Here is a 23,068-nt window from a genome sequence, read left to right as displayed (position 1 = left end):
TGGTTAATTTTCCTCCCTGCTTCTTTTTGAGTGCTGAGATCAGTTCCAGTATAACCTAATAATCACTCAGTTCAGATCAGATACTTTATGACAGTCAAATGTGATATCAGCTACTCATTTGATTTAATTACGGTATAACTGAAGTAGCCAACACATTGGAGAAACTAGACCACAGTTTTAAATATAGAGGATCATAGAATCCCCAAGGTCAGTTTGAAACATCAATGACCTTAGTGATTATTAAAGTTTGAATCTTTTGCCTGGGCAGTCTTCCAGTAAGATTTCATTACCTTTCATTATATGTAAATGCAAATAGGTCCAATTTTCATTTTAATGTTAGTTTGAGGGCTCATGCTTTGGTAATATTCAATTATGCATGGATTCCATCTGTAATGTGAAACAAACATAATGCCTGGGGAATTACTGCCTATTGGACCCTGTTAGTAATAAGAATTGTTAGAGTCATAATGATAGTCTTAACTATCACTTTGATAAATTGCATTTACGCACATAAATGCAAATATGTACTCATGCTGAGTTACATGCATTGGCATATTGTAAAACCCAGTTGAGAATTGTTTTCTATTAAAGCTTATTTTACTTTCAAAAGCAGAGTTCCACAAATTGACTTACCACATTTATCATTCATTTCTTTTCTGACAACATCTTTCACTTCTTCTTCCTACACAGAATGAAGAAATGTATAAAAAAAAAGTTGTTATTCATGTACTGCTTTTCATGACCTCAGGATGCTTAAGGCAGTCTTCGGTCCCTATCCGAAACAGCTAACTTTTATAATGAGAGCTGCCAGCTTCTATGTGGGCTAGGGAGCCACCGTGGCCAAATTTAGTCTATGAGCAGATCTTTACACCCAAAATAGCCTTTTAAATTCTTTATTTGATATATCTAGGAAGAAGAGTCTTTGCTCTGCCCAAGGGTAATAACCACCAGTCCAGTTGAATTCTGTCACCTCAGCACAGACTGAAGATCAAATCTTGGGTCTTCCTGCTGAATAACTCAACACTGTCACTAATAAAGTATCTCTTGGATTCACATTGCCTGTAGCAAAGAAAGAAATAGGAAGATAATATGAAATGAAAATACCCTCTTCGCTTTGTCAATCTAGGCTTGCTTAAAGTGATGTTGTTTCATTTTGGTGTTCTGCATTGCAGGACAACCATAAGACAAATGGCACAGAGAGATGAATGGTCCCCTCTAACTTCAAATCCAACCTACAAAAGGTTACGTCTCTGTTCAATATGTGAACACCCATTTTGAAACCAGTTTCATCTGAGTCAACCTAATTCCTCTTTGGCATGTGAAGAACTTGTGTTTTTGAGTGAAAATGAACCAATAAGTAGCAACACTAGTTGTTTGTACCACTAAATAGGTTGCTAGCGAGGCCAGATCAGAGGTCTGTAAGTCAAACATCAAATATGAATGAGAAATAAATAGCCTATGCCTAATACATGGCTTTCCCTCGAAAATATTAAATAAAGTTAAATTTTATGGCAATTCCACAGTTTTGATCATTCTTACTAGATCAGTTTCTAAATTTGAGAATTACTGAAATAAATTTCATAACTTTCGATGCTGAGATGTAAACTCAACATCTGACCTGCTGGTGCAGTATAAACATGTACCTACTTTTGTCAAGTTGGTACTATTGTGAAAGGCAATCTTGTATAATTCAGTTTAAAAAAAAAGCAGGATCAGACTATCAGAATTTTCTTTAATGTTTATAATATTTTGGGAGAAAGAAGTTTTTAATCATAAAAGCAAGGTGCTGAAAATGCTGAAAATATGAAATGAAAATTCTCGAAACACTCACCAGTTTTGGCAGCATTAGTAGAAAGAGAAACAGTTATTGTTTCGGGTTGAATGATTTTTCAGCAAAATTGGAAGTAGTTAGAGAAATAATGGTTTATATGGATATAATAGTGAAATGAGCTGGAGTTGGAGGAGAACAAGTGGGAAGGTTTGAAATCGAGTGGAGAGCATGAGTGATGAAATAACAAATAAAAAGTCCATTCTGACAGCTAATCTTGAATACAGACAGTGTTCTTACTCACAGCATTCCTTATTTGTCATTAAAGGCTACTTACTGAAAGTCCAGGATCTCCTTTCTCACCCTTCAGACCAGCTGGCCCAACTTCTCCCTGCTCAAAAGAACAGCAACATGATTTGTTGTTAAGTCATAGGTATACTTTCATTTTGTCTCACGACATACAAAGAAGAATGAAGTAAATTCATTGTACTAGAATTATCTCAGAATTTGCAGAACTAAAAAGCAGGCCATTTATCCTTATTAGGTCATGCTTCACACAAATCCTCCCAGTCTTTTACATCTAACACTATAGCACATCCCATTTTTTTTATTGCTCATGTATTTATTTAGATTGGATGCAAGTACGGCTATCCTATTTACCTCAACTTTCCTTCACGCTCTAACCACTACCTGGATAAATATTGCATTATTGGTTGTGATGTAGCAACATGAGAAATGGACTTGAAAATAGGTAAGAAAATGGGATACTGATACTCCCTAGACTGCTACACAGTCCAGTATTGGAATTGTCATCCAGAAAATTCTAGAGTTTGCCACTATGTTCTGAATCAGTAATAATAGGTGTACTAAAATTAGCATAAATGCCCTGAACCAAAGAGGATGAAATGATACAGGGCTCATGACAACTTTACTTTTGCACTGTTCTTTTAACAAACCAAAAATCCCAAACTGAAAAGCAGCTTCGGATCAGATACAAGCCAAATAAGAAGGATGGGAACAAGAGAAGGGGTAGTGACTGTGAGGAGAGCTGTAGCAGAACAGATATATTTAGGGAGAAAGTTCAAAAATGACACTGATCTGCATATCTACTCGATGAACTATGCTGAATCTTCTGCAACTGATGGTAAAGCAGAAGGAAGGGTAAATGCATGGGAGATCAATAATAGAATAGTAAAGGTCATGGGTAAACCCATAATGCTGGGCAGGTTTCTAAAGTTGGAACATGATGAAATGGGTGGATTTAAAAGGTTGACAAGGTTGTGTAATAGATGAGCTGGTCTTTAAGTAAACATTTTGAGTAAAGGGAACCCTTCCTCAGAATTCACTTGAGCTGAAACATTATCTCTGATTTATCTCCACAGATGCTGCAAGACCTGCTGAGCTTTTCCAGCAATTTCTGTTTTTGTTTCTGATTTACAGCATCTGCAGTTCTTTTGGTTTTTGAGTAAGTGTTCAGATAAATGGATGGCATTGAAATCTACAGCACATTGTTCCTAGCAGAGAATGTTCTCAGAGGCTTTGGCTACGCAAATGTTGAGTTGCACAAATTTCTGTACTGTCCATATGTTGGATACGGAGTCTTACAATATGGTACTAGTCATGGAATTAAAGTCACTGGTCAAGATGTACAGCTATGCTTGTGAACACTGATTCTGTATTGGTATAGTCACCTCAGGGCCAGCTATAGAGGAGGAATAGGGAAGGATTGAATCTTGGCAAACAGGAACTGAGTCAATTAAGGTGCAAACATTGTGATATATCTGATAGTAAGGTTGGAAGAGATGGGAATGGGACCATTTGCAGATTGTGTCAAGGAGTTATGGAACATTGATCACACTGAAGGTGATATTGCAACTAAATAGGATAAGGATAACACATTATGATTGCAGTCACTACGTTACCATGATTAGTGGCCAGAGTTAAAGATGGCATGTGTGTGGATTCCTGGTTAATAAAGCACAGTGGGACGAATTTTGACTTTACGCGATTGTGTATGAGTGATAGCAAATTGGAAGGTAATTTTACATCTATGGATTTTTATTTTAATTGACTTTAATAGAATCAAGAGCGGAGAGAGATATAAAACAGATTCACTACCACTATTTTACATTGTTGTACAGCATCAAATTCCATCCAAAAAACTCTTTTCCCTTCCCTTGCTCAGTTCCCATTCTATTTCCCTTTTGCTACTACATTTGAAATAACTGCACAGATGTCAGATCCCGTCACCAAATCACCTTTCATTTACGAGTGCACAGTACACTGGCTTTGGCCAGTCAGTCCTCAACTGAGGAAATTCTAATCTACAAACTTGATTGAGTTTTTTGAAGAAGTAACAAAGAAGATTGATAAGGGCAGAGCAGTAGATGTGATCTATATGGACTTCAGTAAGGCATTCGACAAGGTTCCCCATGGGAGACTGATTAGCAAGGCTAGATCTCACGGAACACAGGGAAAATTAGCCATTTGGATACAGAACTGGCTCAAAGGTAGAAGACAGAGGATGGTGATGGAGGGTTATTTTTCAGACTGGAGGCCTGTGACCAGTGGCGTGCCACAAGGATCAATGTGGGCCCTCTACTTTTTGTCATTTACATAAATTATTTGGATGCGAGCATAAGAGGAACAGTCAGTAAGTTTGCAGATTTCATCAAAATTGGAGGTGTAGTGGACAGCAAAGAGAGTTACCTTAGATTACAACAGGATCCGGACCAGATGGGCCAATGGGCTGAGAAGTGGCCGATGGAGTTTAATTCAGATAAATGTGAGGTGCTGCATTTTGGGAAAGCAAATCTTAGCTGGACTTATACACTTAATGGCAAGGTCCTAGGGAGTGTTGCTGAACAAAGAGACCATGTAGTGCAGGTTCATAGCTCCTTGAAAGTGGAGTCGCAGGTAGATAGGATAGTGAAGAAGGCGTTTGGTATGCTTTCCTTTATTGGTCAGAGTATTGAGTATAGGAGTTGGGAGGTCATGTTGCGGCTGTACAGGACATTGGTCAGGCCACTGTTGGAATACTGCGTGCAAGTCTGGTCTCCTTCCTATCAGAAAGATGTTGTGAAACGTGAACGGGTTCAGAAAAGATTTACAAGGATGTTGCCAGGGTTGGAGGATCTGAGCTACAGGGAGAGGCTGAACAGGCTGGGGCTGTTTACCCTGGAGCGTTGGAGGCTACGGGGTGACCTTATAGAGGTTTACAAAATTATGAGGGGCATGGATAGGATAAATAGACAAAGTCTTTTCCCTGGGGTCAGGGAGTCCAGAGCTAGAGGGCATAAGTTTAGGGTGAGAGGGGAAAGATATAAAAGAGACCTAAGGGGCAACCTTTTCACGCCGAGGGTGGTACATGTATGGAATGAGCTGCCAGAGGATGTGGTGGAGGCTGGTACAATTGCAACATTTAAGAGGCATTTGGATGGGTATATGAATAAGAAAAATAGAGAGGGATATGGGTCAGGTGCTGACAGTTGGGACTAGATTGGGTTGGGATATCTGGTCGGCATGGACGAGTTGGACCGAAGGGTCTGTTTCCATGCTGTATATCTCCATGACTCTATAATGGTTATATTTTTTCCTTCACATGAAGAATTTCCAGCCTACACCCACCAGGGCATTTTCACATGCAGAGCATCCGCAGCCCACACACGCACAGGACATGCCCTGCGTGACGCTCTGCAACTGCTGACACTCAACTGGTTTTCCCCAAGGATATCCATTTCCATTGCAATGTCTGAATGATGTTGGAGGAGGTTGGCCAGTATCTGTCAGCAACCTTTACTCTGGACTATCACCTGTTCTCCCCACGGTAATATGCCATCTTATACAGTGATTTGGTCTCACCAGGTCCAAAAAGATTTCAATCCTGGTTGCAATGGCCCTTCTGTTTCCTCCATTACCACAAGCTGTTTGTTTCACTAGGATGGGATCTTTTTGAATCCGCAATCAGGTATTGTCTATGATACCTGGAAGGGTGTCCAGAAAGTTTAAAACTAAATGAACTGTCTGGGGAGGTACCACCAGTGGAGTATCTGCCAGTAGGAGGTAGCACAAGGCATCCTCATTAGCCACCTGGCTTCCTGGATGGTGTTCTAACTTGTACACACTGAGAATAAGGGCCCAGCATTGTATTCTGCCAGAAGCTATGGGTAACACTGCCTTGTCTTCCTTCAGTAACCCCAGGAGGGGTTTGTGATCTGTTACTATGACAAATTTTCATCCGTTAAAAAAAAGGTACTGGTGGAACTTCCTCATTAAAAATGACAGCTAAAAAGATGACTATGGGAGCATACTTGTGTTCAGTGTGATGCATATACTATTGGGTATTCCTCTGTTGGGCCACCAATGAGCCAACATTATGCCGATACCATATGGGAAGGCATCACATGTCAGCACTACTGCTCACTTTGGAATGTAGCGGCCAACACCTTAGATGATAGCTGCTTTTTGCACTTCGCTAAATGGCTGTGTGACCATTTCAAAGGCTGACCCTTTTTCAACAGCAGGGTGTAAGAGTGCCAAGATGGAAGCCAGGTTACATATGAATTTTTTGTAATAATTCACTAACCAAGGGATGACCCAAGTTCCAAAATAAGCACGGGAGCCTGGGCTCCTTTGACTGTCCTCACTTTCTCGTCCAACAGGTGTAATGTGGTTTTTGTCAACTCTGTCACCCAAGTCAGTCACTCGGAACATCTGGAACACATTTTTCCCTTCTAAGACATACGTCTGCCTGGGAGAAATGTTTAAGTACTATGTGCAAGGTCTCCTCATGCTCTTTATTGGTCTTCCCTATTATTAATACATCATTCAGATAAATGGCAACTTGGGATAGCCTTTATAAAAATGTCCTCCATGGCCTGCTGGAAAAGAGTACAGACTGATGACACTCCAAATGGCAGTCTTGTATATTGATATAGACCCTTATGGGTATTAATTGCAGCAAACATCTGGAACTCCTTATCCACTTGCAATTGCAGGTAGACATGGCCTGTGTCCAGCTTCATAAAGGACAGCCCCCCTCTGCCAACTTTGTGTACAAGTCCTCTATGTGAAGGATCAGGTATTTATCCAGTTGTGAGAAGCAGTTTACAGTTTACTTGAAATCCCCAGAAAGGCAAACTGAGCTGTCAGGCTTCAATATCCATATGATTGGTGCTGCCCATTCTGCAAACTGCAGTGGTTTGATGGTTCATTCACTTTCCAGCCCCTACTTTTGCTCACAAGAGAAAATGGTACCAGGTGGGCCTTGCAAAATCTCAGAATTACATCCTGGTCTTTAAGTGGCTTTGGCCCCTTTGATAGTCCCAAGCCCTTCTTGAAAAACTCGTGGGTATTTTACTAAGACTTCACTGAGGCAGCTATTTTATAATTGAAAAATGATAAGCCAATCAAGGTGAATCTTTCTCAACCAATTCTGCCCTAATAGACTTGGGGCTGGGTATTTCAATACCAACAGCAGTAACTACACCAACTGCTTCTTATAGGAGACCTGAATCAAAGTTGTACTCTTAATTTGCAATGGCTGTCCAGTGTATGTTCTCAGTCAGGCTGAGGTCTTGCACAGGTTAAAGACTGGGGGGTCTTGACTGAATTTTGTTAAAGACAGATTCTGCAACCACACAGCTGTACCAGAATTGACCTCCATGGGAACTGGATGACCACTTAACCAAACCTTAATTTTAATTGATTCCAATTTGAGTATCACGAATCAATTTAATTGTTCAACTCATAGAAAATTTTCCAAGTTGTACCACTCTCATGGGTACTAGCTTATGAGATTTTGTACTCGCCATGCAGTCCAACTTGCCATGTCAAATCAAATATCCTAAATTAATCTAGCCACATTTGCCAGCACTTGGCTTATATCCCTATATACCCATCCAGATGCTTTTTATTTCTTTACTTCATGTACTTAAATTCTAAGATCCAAATTGCTGGAACTCCTTTGCTAAGCCTATCTGCCTCTCTTTTCAAAAGGAAACGACTACAAGGAGGCTGGGTCCCATTGCCAAGTCACCCTTTATTTACTAGTGCACAGTAAGCAGGCTATGGCCAGCCAGCTCAGTCAGCCCTGAACTAAGGAGGTTTGATCTCAGTTTTTTTAAATTTTATTAACCAGTACAAATTACAAATAGTTAATGTCAACAGTTGTATACGAGAAGCAGCAATTTACAAGGGGAAAGCCAGACCCCAAACCCCGCTGCACAATCAGTTCAGAAGGAAATGAGGATAAACCTCAAATCCCACCTTACATCAATCAAGGAAAAGACAGTAAACACACAGTTGATAAACCAAACCATAAAACAGTGCACATATCATAGACACCCCTGGCAACCCACCCATCCCTCCCACCTTCTGGCCACTCAAAAAGGCAGCCTGCCCCTTGGTCCACCCTGACACTTTCTGCCTGTCCTGTTTCCCCAATGACCCCCACCCCCAGGACAACAGTGATTAGGATGGCCTACCCACCTTCTGGCCTCCCTAACCACCCCCGTGCTTTTAGGCAACCTCTAGGACAGCCCACCACGGTACCTGGGGTGACAGCTCTGAGGACGGCCTACCCACCGTCCAGCTTTTGGTCTGCCCCTACGTACTATGTAGCACATTGATGTGCCATTCGGCCTGTGGACTGCCTTGACACCTTCCAGCTACCTCTAGGACAGCCATCCCCTTCCCTGGGATGATGGTGCACAGGGCAGCCCACAAGCCTTATGGATTGGACTGCCCTGACCCACCTTCTGGCTCTCTGCTGCTGCAAAACACTTCTGGCCACCTACAGGACAGTCCAGCCTGATTACGCCTTCTCGTGACGACAGTGCTCAGAATGGGCTATGCACCCCGTGGCCCTTGGGGTGACAGCTTTCAGGGTAAGTTATGAGCTTCCCAGCTCATACTAAGGCCTGCCAGATCCAGGGACACAAGACAGTACAGGTGATAAACTCAAGAAGCAACAAGACTGAGCCAATTACCAACAAACAGAGTCCTTTCTCGTAGATGGAGTCCATTACCATTAACTGTTTTCTTCAGAATGCAGAGTCCATTCTCAGGAATGGAGTCCACAACCAAAGGCAGAGTCCACGCCTGAAGGCAGCAAATACATACCCCACAGCATACAGGTCTCCATAGAGGTCTAGCATATGCACAGAAGACCAGGCCCACTCACAGGAACACAGTACATTGTAAAAGTATAGTTAACTCACAGGGGTTTGGTCCATGCCCACCCCTCAGCACACAGCAAATGCCCACCCCCCAGAACACAGGTGTTCAGTCTTTACAGAGGCCTAGTCCACTGACAAAGGGCCAGGCCTACCCCCAGGAAGAGCTCATCTGGAAAGATTTTCTTCTCACAAGGGCTCAGTCCAAACATCAAAAACAATGAAAACACTTCCCCCACCCCCAAGGGTTAAGCCCTGCCACAAACATCAGCATTTTCCTGTTCCCAAAGTGAAAGGAAAGAGTAACTGGCTGTAACCAGCCAATGAAACAGTTCCCTAATGAGAACTGACTTACACCTAAAACACTAACTGTAGATCAGGCAGTTTAGAAATCAGTCCTCAAAAGAGGAATAGCAGTTAACAAAACTGGCTTTGTAAACTAGCCAGTTTAGGAATCCAGTTCTCCCAAAAAGTCAAAACCAACAGTAACACATTGGCCCAGCCAGCACAGTTAGTTCCTTAAATGAAAGAGACTCCAAATCTTGTTACATAAACACGTTATTAAATAGTACAATACAGTTAAACAGAAAGCAGTTCAAACCACTACATACAGGGCAAAGGGGCAGCAAAACTACCAGCTCCCAGTTGCCCTGCATATTGACTGGACTACCTTGGGCCACTTTCCTATGGAGCTGGTTGTTGGCCTTCAGGTCTCCAGCTGCCTGGCATACTGACTGACCCTCCCCAGCCCATTTTCATCTGAGACAGACAGATGGATACCACCAGCTCCCAGTCACCCCTGCGTACTAACTCAACCACCCCTGACCTGCTTTTCTGCAGTCAGGAGGTCGGCCTTCTAGCACCCAGCCGCCCACATACTGACTTTCTTCTGGCTGGTCCGTAGGTATGCTGGCCATTGGCTGTCCGGCTCCCAGCTTCCCTGCGTACTGACCGGTCATCCTCTGGTCAGCCTTCCTACGGGCTGTCGGTGGCTGCTTGGCTGCCCCATACTGGCTTTCCTGTGAGGATGCTATCAGTTGCCTGGCCCTGCCCACCATGCGTACTGACAGGCTCCACCAGGCCAGTCAACTACCGTCCGCCCCCCAGCCAGCCCCTCCCTTGACCAGGTTTCTGACAAACATGCTGTCGACTGCCTAGACCCCAGCTACCCTATGTACTACTAGCCCACTCTGGCACACACAATGAGTCCACACTGTAGCAAATGCTCACCTCCCAGCACATGTGTGTTCAGTCTCCATAGATGCCTGGCCCTTCCAGGGAGATCCAGGCCCACACTCAAGAACAGTACATTGTGAAGCTGCAGTTAAATCACAGGGGTTTGGTCCAGTCCTAAAGGCAGAGTCCGTGCCACACAGGTGTTCAGTCTTCAGAGGCCTGGTCTATCCAAAGGACCAGGCCCACTCACAGGAACACAGTACATTGTAAAGGTGCAATTAATTCAGGGTTTGGTCCACTCCATGGTACACCTCCCAGCACACACACATGTTCAGTCTTTACACAGGCCTAGTCATCCACAAAAGGGCCAGCTCATCTGGAAAAATTAGATTAGATTCCCTACAGTGTGGAAACAGGCCCTTCGGCCCAACAAGTCCACACCAACCCTCCAAAACACAACACACCCAGATGCATTCCGCTACATTTACCCTGACTAATCCACCTAACACTATGGACAATTTAGCATAGCCAATTCACCTAACCTGCATATCTTTGGACTGTGGGAGGAAACCAGAGCACCCGGAAGAAACCCATGCAGACACAGGGAGAACGTGCAAACTCCACACAGTTGCCCAAGGTGGGAATTGAACCTGGGTCCCTGGTGCTGTGAAGCAGCAGTGCTAACCACTGAGCCACTGTGCTACCCTAAAAAATTAAAAAATGTTTTTGTCACAATGCTCAGTCCAACACCAAAAGTGAAAAACATTAAAACAGAGTGCAAGGGCTAAGCCCTGCCACAAAATCAATATAGTTCTTTTCTCAAAGAGAAGAGAAAAGAGTAACAGAGGCTGTAACCAGCTGGTGAACAGTTCCCTATTGAGAACTGAGTTACACCTGAAACACTAATTGTGTAGATCAGGTAGTTAAAAAAAATCAGTCCTGTAAAAGAATACAAACTGGCTAAATAATTCAACCAGTTCAGGAATCAGGTTTCCTCCAAAGCAAAAAACAACAGCAGCAGTAGCACACTGGCACAGCTAGCACAGAGTCAGTGCCCTAAACTGAGGAGATGCTAAATCTCCCGTTTTTTTAATTTAACAATACAGTTTACAAAAACAGTTAACATTAACAGCTGCATACATAGATATAGTAATTTTACAAGGGGAGGAGCAGCAAAGCCAGACCCTAAACCTTACCATTCAACCAGTTTTCAGGTAAGAGGACAAACCTCAAATCCCAGTTTCAATCACCACAAAACATTAACAATGACAAGTACATAAGACAGTCCAATCACGTAAGTACATAAAATACAGACCCTCAGCAAGCAACCCATCCCTCCCTTTTGGCCACTAAGGCAGCCTGCCCCGACACCCCTCTATGCTCTCGGTCTGTCCCATATCCCTTCTGGCTCAGTCTGCCGACACCTCCTGACCACTCCAGAACAGCCTGTCCTGCTTCCCCCCTCCACCCCACAAAACATTGATATGAATGTAAAGCACTGACAGTTAACACATATATTCCAGTAGGATACATGGAATCATAGAATCACTTGTGTGAAAGCAGGTCATTTGATCCATGAAGTCTATGCTGAACCTCTAAAGAGCATCCCACCTAGACCGACCTCCCTACTCTATTCCTGTAACCCTGCATTTCCCATGGCTAATCCACCTAGCCTGCATATCCCTGGCACAATTTAGCATGGCCAGTTTGCCTAATCTGCACATCTTTGGAGTTTGGGAGGAAACCGGAGCACTTGGATAAAACCCATGCAGACACATGTAGAATGTATAAGCTCCACACAGACAGTCACCCAAAGATGGAATACAAACCCAGGTCCCTGGCGCTGTGAGGAGCAGTGCTAACCACTGAGAACTCCATGCTGCCCCATTAGTCATTCTTCCTCAGTTTTATAGGCACTTAGAACCCAAGTTTTATGGTCGTCAAGTCATCACATGTTATGTTACCTCTTCTACACTTTCAGATATTTTATGTAGGTTTTACCAGTCAAAATGTTATCATTTAACAGTTCTTACTTAAAAAGGGCCACAGCTCGAATGGGTCATGAATAGAGGGATGCATTTTAATTTGTTGCCTGATTAGTACAGTGCATTGACATCATCAACACCTGAGTGAATGGTAACACAATGTGGCCTTTGGTTTCCTATTTTTAGCAAATGTAAAAATAAAAAATCTGCACGCGTTGAGGGCAAGTGGGTGGCGGAAAGTATATACTTAATTGGTCATGGGCCAGAATTAGAATATATGAAACTAACAAAACCAGTAAGTATTCTCCTGTTTTTTTGAAAGTTGAAGGGGGTAGGTGGTAGGGGGTCGTTATTGAACTATCAATTAAATATTTGCGCATCACAATCAAGTACCACTGAAGTTGAATGTGACGTTAATTGGCTGCGTTCTGCTGCTCTGTGCAATGATTCATTCTTTGCTGTAAAGTACTGAGACTGCCTGTCCGTGTGGCTTGTTCACTTGGAAATAAAATAACAAGCACTCACTCGGGAATGGCAAAGCAGGGGAACTGAGTAACTGGATGAGCAAGAATCTTTGAGTCCACTTCATTAACTTGTGTGATTATGTTATTGTAAGGATGAGCAACGGGCTTAGACCTGATGTATCATCTGTTAAATGTTTAATGCAATTAATTATAATATCTTTAACTTACTAAATAGAAGAAGGAAGCAGCAGGAGTAGTGCAAGTTAAAGACTTTTATAACAGGATGAAACCTGCGGAATGGATAGAACAGAGCAGAGAGAAAATTAAAGTACAGAAGCAAAGGAGAGCCATTTCAATTATCCAGCTTCTCCTTTACCTGTTGGAATTCCTTTGGAACAATGAAGTAATGTAATATTTTATTTGATAATTGATAATATCATAAGGAAATTACCAATGAGGAATATTAATTAACCAGAGGAACCCACCTTTGTGCCCTGTTTCATTGTTGGATATGTTTTCAACCTCATATCATTTTATTATCATAATCACCTATGTCCAATTGTAATATGTCGTGATGCTGACCCCAATTTTGCTGAAACCACAACTTTGCTTTATGCCTATTGGCAACTCCTTCAAAGGTCTATTCACCAGCTGTATCCTATATAAACTTTAAGTCATCCAAAAGTCTTTTGCTCTCGTCCTTCCTACATTAAGATCCACTGTCCCTTTAAGTCATACAACTATTAACCTTCATTGTTCCCGTTCCCCAAACCACCAAATTGAAAATTTAACATCCTTAATTTTTATTACATAAAACCCACCTTCAGCTCACCCCACTCAGCCTCTGCTCATTAACCCTGTGTGCAGCACATGTCTTTTGTTCTTTTAAGTGATAGAATTGTCACAGTGCAGAAGATGGCTATGTTGCCCATCATGCCTGCATTAGCTCGCTGTGCATTTTTACTTAATGCCAAAATCCTGTCCATTCTCTGTCACCCTGGAACATTGTTTCTATTTAAAAAGTCATCCAGTGCCCTCTTGAATGCCTCAATTGAACCTGCCTCCACAACACTTCCAGTTAATGCATTCAAAACTCTTATCACTTACATTTCAAAGCTTTTCTGATCTCACATTTTCTTCTTTTGGAAAGTACTTTAAAACTGTGCCCTTTGGTCTTCAATCTTTTCTTGAGTATAAACAGTTTCTCACTATCTTTTCTGCTCAGAGCCCTCAAAATTTCTTTCAAATCTTCCCTCAGTTTTCTCATCTCCAAGGAAACCTGTCTCATCTTCTCCAAATGATCCTCATAATTAAAGTTTGCCCTCTCTGGAATCATTCTCGTAAACCTCTTCTGCACTCTCGCTAATGGAATCACATTCATCCTAAGCGTGATACCCAGAGCTGTACACAATACTCCAAATGAGGTCTAATCGCTGACCTACACAGGTTCAGCATAACCTGGTATTCCAAGGTTATTAATGAGATCTAGAATACTCAAACATTTTTAATAGCTCTACCTGGCTGTCCTGCCGCCTTTTATGGCATATGCATGTAAATACTCAGATGTCTCTGCTTCTGCACACCCTTTAGAATAGTACCCTTTGTTTTATGCTGTCTCTTTATGTTCTTTGGATCAAAGTGTATCACTTTACACTTCTCTGTATTGAATTTTATCTGCCACCTGAAATTCCCCAATCTGTGCTGGCACTTAAATTATTAGACTGTGCAAAAATATTGAGTTTAGATAGTTATCTAGTATTTTGTTCAGAGATAAGCTTGCAGATAAATACACACTGGTAGAACCAATATTAGATGCATTAAATAAAATTCCTTGGATAACATTCCTTTTTAGCAGGATTTAAAGGTGCAGGATTTTTTTTTTCATTTTACATTTTTCATGGTACAAATGGGGCAATTAATCATACAAAAGAAATTGGAAAATGCAATGTTAACTGGATGGCAAGATCATCTTGATGCAGGTGACAGTACAAAAGAAGAACTTGAATCAAAGGAATGTAGACAGAAATGTTTTTGATAATTTTGAGAAGTGAAGAGAATTTGGGCCTTACAGTGAACACTAAAATTCCTAGGATATAGTCAACTAATGTTTCAGGTATGACTCAAAATAGCACTACACCACAAACTGCCCCAAGTAATATAATAGAGTATGCAAAATTAAGTGCAAAACCGAAGATTCAGAGGAGAGGATGGTGATTTGAATCAAGGAAAAGACATTGTGTTGGTCATGAGAAGATTCAGCCAAGTGATGCTGTACATCTCTATGACTGTATGATGATGTGTTGGTGACGTAATCTTTCAGTCATACAATATTATACACTGGATGCATGCTTACAGTGTGGGGAAGAGACTCTGAAATGTAATCTAAATTCCTTGATAATAAAGGTTTGAAACAACATTAAGGAATTTGATAGTTCTATCAGTTTCACATTTGGGGATAATACAACACTAAAACCTTTAAAAAGAGCAGTCATTCTTTAATCAGAGTCAATCATTTTATCACCAAGATATAATATCCAGTGAAATACCATTGTTGTTAAGTAGGCTATGGATGAAAAAAAACAAGATGAAAGTGGATATGGAAAATGTCAAAGCTATTATATTTGTAAAATATGTGAATGTTAGAGAATTTTGTATTCCTTTAAGGAACATAACCTCCCACTAAAGGAATTAAAGAAATGTTGATACCAGGGAACAGGAGATCAGAAGACAAAAGGTTAATTGTTTCAAATCTACATATGCAATTTGTCCATCTATCTTCTAATAGTCTAAGAATGTTAGTGAAGGGTGCAGGAATAAGGGATGAAGAATGCAATAGGGTCATAGAAAACATAAATGATGGATATGAGATTTGTAAGAAATATTAAAGTTGTCCTCATGGTCTATAGTAAGTCAGCCTCCCATGAAGGATTTCAACAAGGCAGTGGCTATAGATTTAAAGGTTTAGTGCAAAGAAAAACTATTTTTATTTAACATGTTGTAGATTTCCAACCAGAATTCGTCAGTTTGCAATAATACATTATAAAGATAAGAAATTATTGTGGATCCTGAAATGTAGAAGTCGTGACTTCTGACCACTGGCAACATTTTTTACATAATGGCAGGGGGACAGGGGCATTTACTCATGATGAATTTAGAGATATATGTACAAATATGAAGATAGTAGTTATGCCTAAGGAAGCAAAACACCTTTTTTTAAGCTTCAGGGTGCTTGAAAGGATACAGACAGTAATAGACAAAATGCTTCATTAAACTTTGGCAGATCAGCCAAACTAAATTACTGGTTGTCCATGCTAAGCATTCACTGCAAATGATTCAGGATATAGTTCCCATTGGTTAATTTTGGTACAAGTAAGTCAGTATTAACTTATCATCTCAGTTTGGGAAGGGACTACAATTAGTTCTAGCATTTTTGAGCATTTGAATGTATTGCACACAAGGAGAAAATCTTTCAGTAAACTCAAAGTCTCAAAGAATTGGGTTAGGCTTACAATATGGTTCAAGGACATTGGAAACCAATTTTTAATAAGGGAGATCAGCTTTGTTATAAAAGAGACAGGCCTAAACAGAGTGGAGCCCTGAAAAAGGTTGTTGATAAAGATGGATTTATAATAATTGTGCAGCATAGGAATCAGAATGTTCAGGTACTTTACTTGGAATGGATTACCAATTTATAGATTCTAAAAGAGTGACAGAAAGTAATGACAAATCAGGTTTTCCGCATGACCACATATAACACAGATATGAGGATTAGACTGTCACAGTAGGCAGTTTGTCTGAGGGAGGACAGCTCAGTTCTGATGATTAAAACAAGGTCTTTCGGTTCCAAAGAATAACAATGAATACAGATGCTAAGGTCACATATTTACCGAACGGGCTAGTTGGTGAAGAAATATGACTATTAAGAGTACAAGAGGAAAGGCCACTGGAAAATATAACAAATCGTTGAATATATAAAATGAGGAGCAGAGGCCCATGCAATTAGGAAGTCTTAGTTGGCATGAATACATTAGATGACAAGTTAATTAAAGATGCTAAACAGCAAGAATTACAAAACTGGAAAGAATTTGTGGTGTACATGGAAGTGTCAGATAGGGGACAACTAGCCTTATCTCTTAGGTGGAAATGCATGGGAAAATTGTGTCCTGATAGGACTTAAGCAAGAATAATGGTTCTGATCTGGAAGAAAAATTGAGGAACTAAGATATTAGAGAAGATTCATCTATATTAGAAAAAGTAATTTTGCAGATTTTCTTGGCATTTTCAATAATAAACTCTTGGGAATAGAGATCAATTGATATCAAGCTGCATTTCTGCAGTAAGACCTGCTCAAAATAGAAGTGTTTCTTTGCCCTCCAAAAGAGACACATTGGGGATGCTGTGTGAAATAACTGCATAGAGGTCGGGTCCCATCACCAGGTCACCCTTTGTTTATTTGTGCATAGTACACTGGCTGTGGGCAGCCAGCTTGGAGTCAGTCCTCAAATGAGGAGATTCTAATCTCCTGGTTATATTGGTCAGCCAAGGCTTTCCTAATTGGCCCAGGTTAAAAACCCCATCAGGAACCTCATAGTCAATGAGGTCCACCTGGTCCCAATCACTACACTCTGGAAGTTTAATAAATGTGAATCTCATGGTTTGGCATTCATTAATAAGATCCTTTTTAATGCAATTAGTCTCTTTCTATTTGAAAGGAGATCCTGTCATATTTTACTGGCATTGTGGGAGACAGTTTTCAGTCATCTTTATGATGCATACTGATGACTCTCTTTTGGGGTGAGAGCAATTAATTTCAAAATATTGTCATAAATGGCTTAAAGCAGAATTCAACATTGGAATTCAGGTCTTTGGTGCTTTTAGGTACATTGGATTGGAAATCAGGCAGAATGGATCAAGTGTCACTTTGCATCAGCAATCTTCTTTGGAAAATATTAGCCCCATTACAACTAGTCAAAGTAGGGCCTCAGAGAAAGATGCAGCAGCCTCCAAAATTGAAGTGGAGGAATTGCAAAGTCTAATTGGATGGCTGAATTGGCTGGATACCTAAACAAGGTCGGATACCAGTTTTAAACTAATAACATTTGGTACAATGATGAAAAATCCCAAAGTAGAAGATAAACGTAAAATTTTAAAATGAAGTTCTTTTTTTTAAAACACTCAATCACTGGGATGTGCTAGAAATATGAAATTTATTGATTTTAGTGATCCATCTTATACAGATTGGTTGTAAAAGTGCAGGAGGGTTTATAATTTTCCTTTATAATTTTTATGCTAATGTTGCCTTTCAGCCAGTCAGCTAGTCCAGACTGTTGTCACCCAAGCCAAGGTGTTGCAACCTGAAGTCAGGGCATCTAGGGCCAAATGTAGCCAAAGTAATCTTCTAAAGCTATCTGCAGTGTCTCCCACTCAACATTAGTCATTGCTGGGCTGATGCAGGGCTGTGACAAAAGCAAGAAGAAGACAAGCATCAAGTGAATACAGAAGGGTCATTAGATAACTGTTTGCATGGAATATTGCATTGCTTGATTTATAAATTTGATTCAGGATGTTTGTTTTGAAGTAGCTTTATTCTAGCATTTTAGCCAATTGTGATGGTCAATAACAGAGGGATGGTAAGATGTGTGACTGTCAGTAAATGCAGAATTGGCTAGCAGCATAATCACATGAATTGAACATGGACAATCCAAACAGAAAAGGGATATGTTTCATTCCAGCACGGTACTGAGGGAATTCTGTACTCTTAGAGATGCCATTTTTCATATGAAATATTAAACCAAGTCCCTGTCTTCCAACTGAGCTCAATGGAAATTATCCCTGGCATTATTTAAAGGAGCAGAAATGTTATCCCTAACACTTTGGTTGATATTTTCCCCTCAATCAACATCACAAAAACACATTGTTAACAAAGTCATCATCACACTGATGCTTAGCTGTACAAAAATTATTTGTCGCAATTCCTATATTACAACAGTGATGACACCAAGGAAATACATTGTTGCCAATAAAACCAATTTGAGCTATAATGTGGTTGTGTAAGGTTTCATATAAACATAGATCTTTGTTTTTTTTCTCCTTCTCTTCCTTTTCAGGCAACAAATCTTGACACATACACTATTAATTTCCTTTAAGGCTCCACGCTAGAGGAGGACATTAGTATTCTATTCAACACATTTAGTGTGGCAGCATGATTTTCATAATATGATTTCTGCCCAGTTGTGTGTACATTGTGCATCAGAGTAATGGTGGCAGTGGTTCTGAGTACCACCCTCCAGTTTATCTGTTGGCTCATTTGCAGGTGGTGTAGTGGACCTCTGCAAAATGAAGGAATTTTGAAGGTTGCAAGAAATTCAAATATTGACTTTCATGATAAGCATTCTATAATTGTACAGCCCAAAATTATCCGGAAAGTGGTATGTGTGCAGTAAGTAACAGCTTAGCCTAGTGTCTGCTCCACTTCTTTCTCTCTGGCTAGAGTCATGGGCCTCTCCACAGCCACTGGTAATGACATCCTTGTCCTAGTCTGAGGCTTCAGTCAGTGCTTGATTACAAACATCTCCTTTGTGAATTGTGGACCTCTAATACAGCTCGTTCTGCTAAAATGCGCATTTCATTAATGCAAATTTGCTGTAATGCAATTGATGGATTGGGGACACTTTCTAAAACGTGAACTTTTAAAACGTGGGTTGGCTGTAATGCGATTACATGACCAACACTTTAAGTACTGTGTCTAAAGTGGGATTTTTCTATGATGCAGGATTGTCCAAGAATGCAACTGTTGCGTTATAGAAGAACTACCTGTACATGGTTACTTGCTATGGTTCAATAAGGAAAATTGGTCCATCAACATCTGGAATGGATATGGCATCCAGTTTCAGGTTCCTTTAAGTTTAAAACAAACAGCTCCAGAGTTAATTGTAAGCAGGTGATTCTCACTGGACATTGTATTTCAGGGAAGGGTTCTTGCCCTCTTCTACGGTTATGTTCATGCCCAAGCATCCCTGATAAGGTGGCATGCGATATTCACCTTTAGGGAGAGGTGGGCACTGGAGTGCTTTTATTTTCCCTTCCAACTCCATTTTGATTTAGACTCCCCTCACCTCTTCCTCACCTTTGATGATCCGCATTGCCCTCAAAGGGCTTTGTATGTAAATTACTCAACTGAAAAGCATGAGTGATTTGCTAGTGGTGGTTAATATATGGCAAAAGTGCATAAGAGCAGTTCCGGATATAATTAAAGAGACAAGGGTTCTTTGTTCCCTTCCAACTCTATTTTAATTTAGCTCACTCACTCTCTCTTCTTCACCTTCGGTGTTCTTGCATACCCTTAAAGTTTAATTAAAAATAAATAGGAATTTGAAATTATGAACTTTTGGTGATGCTGAAAGATTTTTTTGCCTGAGGCATTCAACAGATTGATTTCCTGCTCTATTTATTATGGAAACTCTGAAAGTGCTATATATTAACAATTTGTCATGTAGATCACTATATTTTAAGCCACATGGCTCATTGCCATTATAGATATAAATATATTTTACAACAGTCGGATTGGAAAGTATTGGAACAAAGCAGTGTCCCTTTTGCTAGTACTTAGTGCTCAATCCTCATTGCAATGCTAATGACACTTAGTTATCAATCTGTTATTAGTCACACAACAAAAAGAGCAGTAAACCTTTCTATGTGATCTATTATTAAAGATAATCAAGTTGACATCACTTTTGATTCTAGCAGTAAGTGCATTCTGTAACAGAGTCAAGAGTCTGGAATGAGGCCCTCATTTCAATCCTTAATCTGTGCTGAGGTAGCTGATCCTGACATGGAAAATGAAAGGGGGTTACAGTTAACATCAATGCTGAATGGTAAGGTAAAATTTTAGTCATGGTTCCTGCTGCTAATTGCACATGCGCATCATCTCTATTCTCACAAAACTATATTTGCTTCTGGTGCATTCACATCTTCATATTCTGCAATATCCTCCAGCTGTATGCGCATGCTTGAACTTTCCAGTCCTGCATCACAAATTTGCTTCCTTTCTCCCTCTATCTATACTGCAGCATCATTACCCCTTGAACTTTGACCATCATTGTCCTCTTGAACTTTGTCCTTCAACATCTCCACAGTGCCACTTAGTTCTTGGTTTCAATAACTCCATAACACTATCCTCGCTGACTGTGCTTTTATCTCCTTTTCATCGTCTTCTATTTCCCACATCCTTCTGATATCTGTATTATCAAACAAATGTGAGTTATTGCTGTGAATTCAGCAACATATAAATACTGGTTGCTGTATAGGCCATTTCATGTGAGCACAGGATCGAGTGTGATGTGATGATACTCAGGATAAAAGAAATTTAAAACTAACTGTCTATTAGCACTGAGTGAGAGATTGAGAACAAACACATCAGAAAAAAGGAGAAAAAATAAAGATGGGTAAAGAGAATAATTAAACTGTGCTATGAATAGCTTGGACCTTGATTCAACAATCATAATTCTTTGATGTTTTTGTCACACCTCTAAGGTGAAATGAAACAAAAACTGAAACAGAAATTGCTGGAGAATCTCAGCAGGTCTGGCAGCATCTATGGAGAGAAATCAGAGTTAATATTTCAGGTCAGTGGCCTGGATGGTGGACTGTCAGCAAGATTAGATCACAGGGAATACAGGGAGAGCTAGCCATTTGGATACAAAATTGGCTCGAAGGTAGAAGACAGAGGTAGGTGCTAGAAGGTTGCTTTCACATTGGAAGCATGTGACCAGCAGTGTGCCACAATGATCGGTGGTTTTTGACATTCATATAAATGATTTGGATGTGAATATAGGAGGTATGGTTAGTAATTTTGCAGATGACACAAAAATTGGTATAGTGGACAGTGAAAAAGGTTACCTCAGAGTACAAAGGGACCTTGGTCAGATGGACAAATAGACCAAGGATTAGTAGAAGGAGTTTAATTTAGATAAAGGTGAGGTGCTGCACTTTGGTAGGCCAAACTAGGGCAGGACTTATATACATAATGGTAAGGTCCTCGGGAGTGTTGCCAAACAAAGAGACCTTGGGGTGCAAGTTCATAGTTCCTTGAAGGCGGATTAGTAGGTAGACAGAGTGGTGAAGAAAGCATTTGGTATACTTGGTCAGTGCATTGAGTACAGAAGTTGGAAAGTCATGCTGCAGTTGTACAGGACATTGGTTAGGCCACTTTTGGAATTCTGTGTTCAATTCTGGTCTCCCTGCTATAGCAAAGATGTTGTGAAACTTGAAAGGGTTCAAAATGGATTAACACAGATGTGACCAGAGTTGGAGGATTTGAGCTCAAGAGAGGGGCTGACTAAGCTGGGGCTATTTTCCCTGAAGCATCGGAGACGAAGAGGTGACCTTATAGAAGTTTATAAAATCATGAGGGGCATGGATAGGATGAATGGTTAAGGTCTTTCCTCCAGGATAGCGGAGTCCAAAACTAAAGGGCATAAGTTTTAGGTGAGAGGGAAGAGTTTTAAAAGGGACGAAAGGGGCAACATTTTCATGCAGAGGATGCTGCGTGTATGGAATGAGCTGCCAGAGGAGGTGGTGGAGGCTGGTACAATTACAACATTTAAAAGGTATCTGGATGGTTATATGAATAGGAAGGGTTTAAGAGGGCTATTACCAAATGCTAGTGAATGGGACTTGATTAATTAAGGATATCTGGTCAGCATGGACAAGCTGGATCGAAGGGTCTGTTTCCACGCTGTACATTTCTATGACTGTATGATCCTTCTTCAGAAATGATAATAGCTAGGAAAAAGTTGATATTTATGCTGAAGATAGAGTAAACAATAGGTGAAGATAGAGCCCAAAGAGAGAGAAAAACAGTTGCATAGACAAAGGAGAGGCTAAAAGTCAGTCTGGGGGAATGAATAGATGCTAATGGGACTATTAGTAGTTGACAATGGGTTGTATGTGGTAATAGCCCATGTGCAAGGCCTAAAATTGTTGAACTCGATATTACGTCCAGAAGGCTGCAGAGTTCCCAAGTAGAAAATGAGGAGCTGTTCTTCCAGCATGGGCTGAGTTTTGCTGGAGCACTGCAGCAAAACTGAGACAGAAATGTTGGCAGGGGAACACAGTGATGTGTTGAAGTAGCAGGCAGCTGGAAGCTCAGGAGTTTTGTTTTTAACAGATCTGCAAAGCAATCACCCAGTCTGCACTTCGTTTCCCCAGTGTAGAGTAGCAAATACAGTAGATCAGATTGAGTGAAGTGCAGGTAAAACACTGCGTCACCTGGAAGATGTGTTTGGGCCTTGGATCGTGAGGAGGGGGGAAGTAAATGGGCAGGTGTTACACCTTCTACGATTGTGTGGGGATGGGTTGGGAGTGAAGAAGAAGTGGACCAGGATGTTCCTCCGGAAGGCTGACCCAAGGGAGAGGAGGGGAATATATGTCTGGTGGTGGCATCCTGCTAGGGGTGGCAGAACTGACAGCTAATGATCCTATGGTTGTGGATGCTGGTGG

At 40.8% G+C, this 23,068-nt stretch overlaps 1 protein-coding gene across 1 annotated transcript in view; it reads right to left on the bottom strand.

Moving 5' to 3' along the window:
- Positions 1 to 23,068, bottom strand: part of col7a1l (collagen type VII alpha 1-like) — a 432,947-nt gene that overhangs the window by 65,248 nt on the left and 344,631 nt on the right. The window contains exons 93-94 of the mRNA XM_087999395.1: positions 2,106 to 2,159; positions 634 to 682 (exon numbers count right to left, since the gene is read on the bottom strand). Coding sequence (XP_087855521.1) covers positions 634 to 682; positions 2,106 to 2,159 — 103 coding nt within the window. The remainder of the gene's footprint in view (positions 1 to 633; positions 683 to 2,105; positions 2,160 to 23,068) is intronic.

The sequence above is a fragment of the Chiloscyllium plagiosum genome, unplaced genomic scaffold, assembly GCF_037043375.1.
Source record: "Chiloscyllium plagiosum isolate Xiang-an unplaced genomic scaffold, Cpla_swu_hap1 HiC_scaffold_23, whole genome shotgun sequence".
Classification (NCBI taxonomy): Eukaryota; Metazoa; Chordata; class Chondrichthyes; order Orectolobiformes; family Hemiscylliidae; genus Chiloscyllium; species Chiloscyllium plagiosum.
This window is presented reverse-complemented; position numbering and strand designations above follow the sequence as displayed.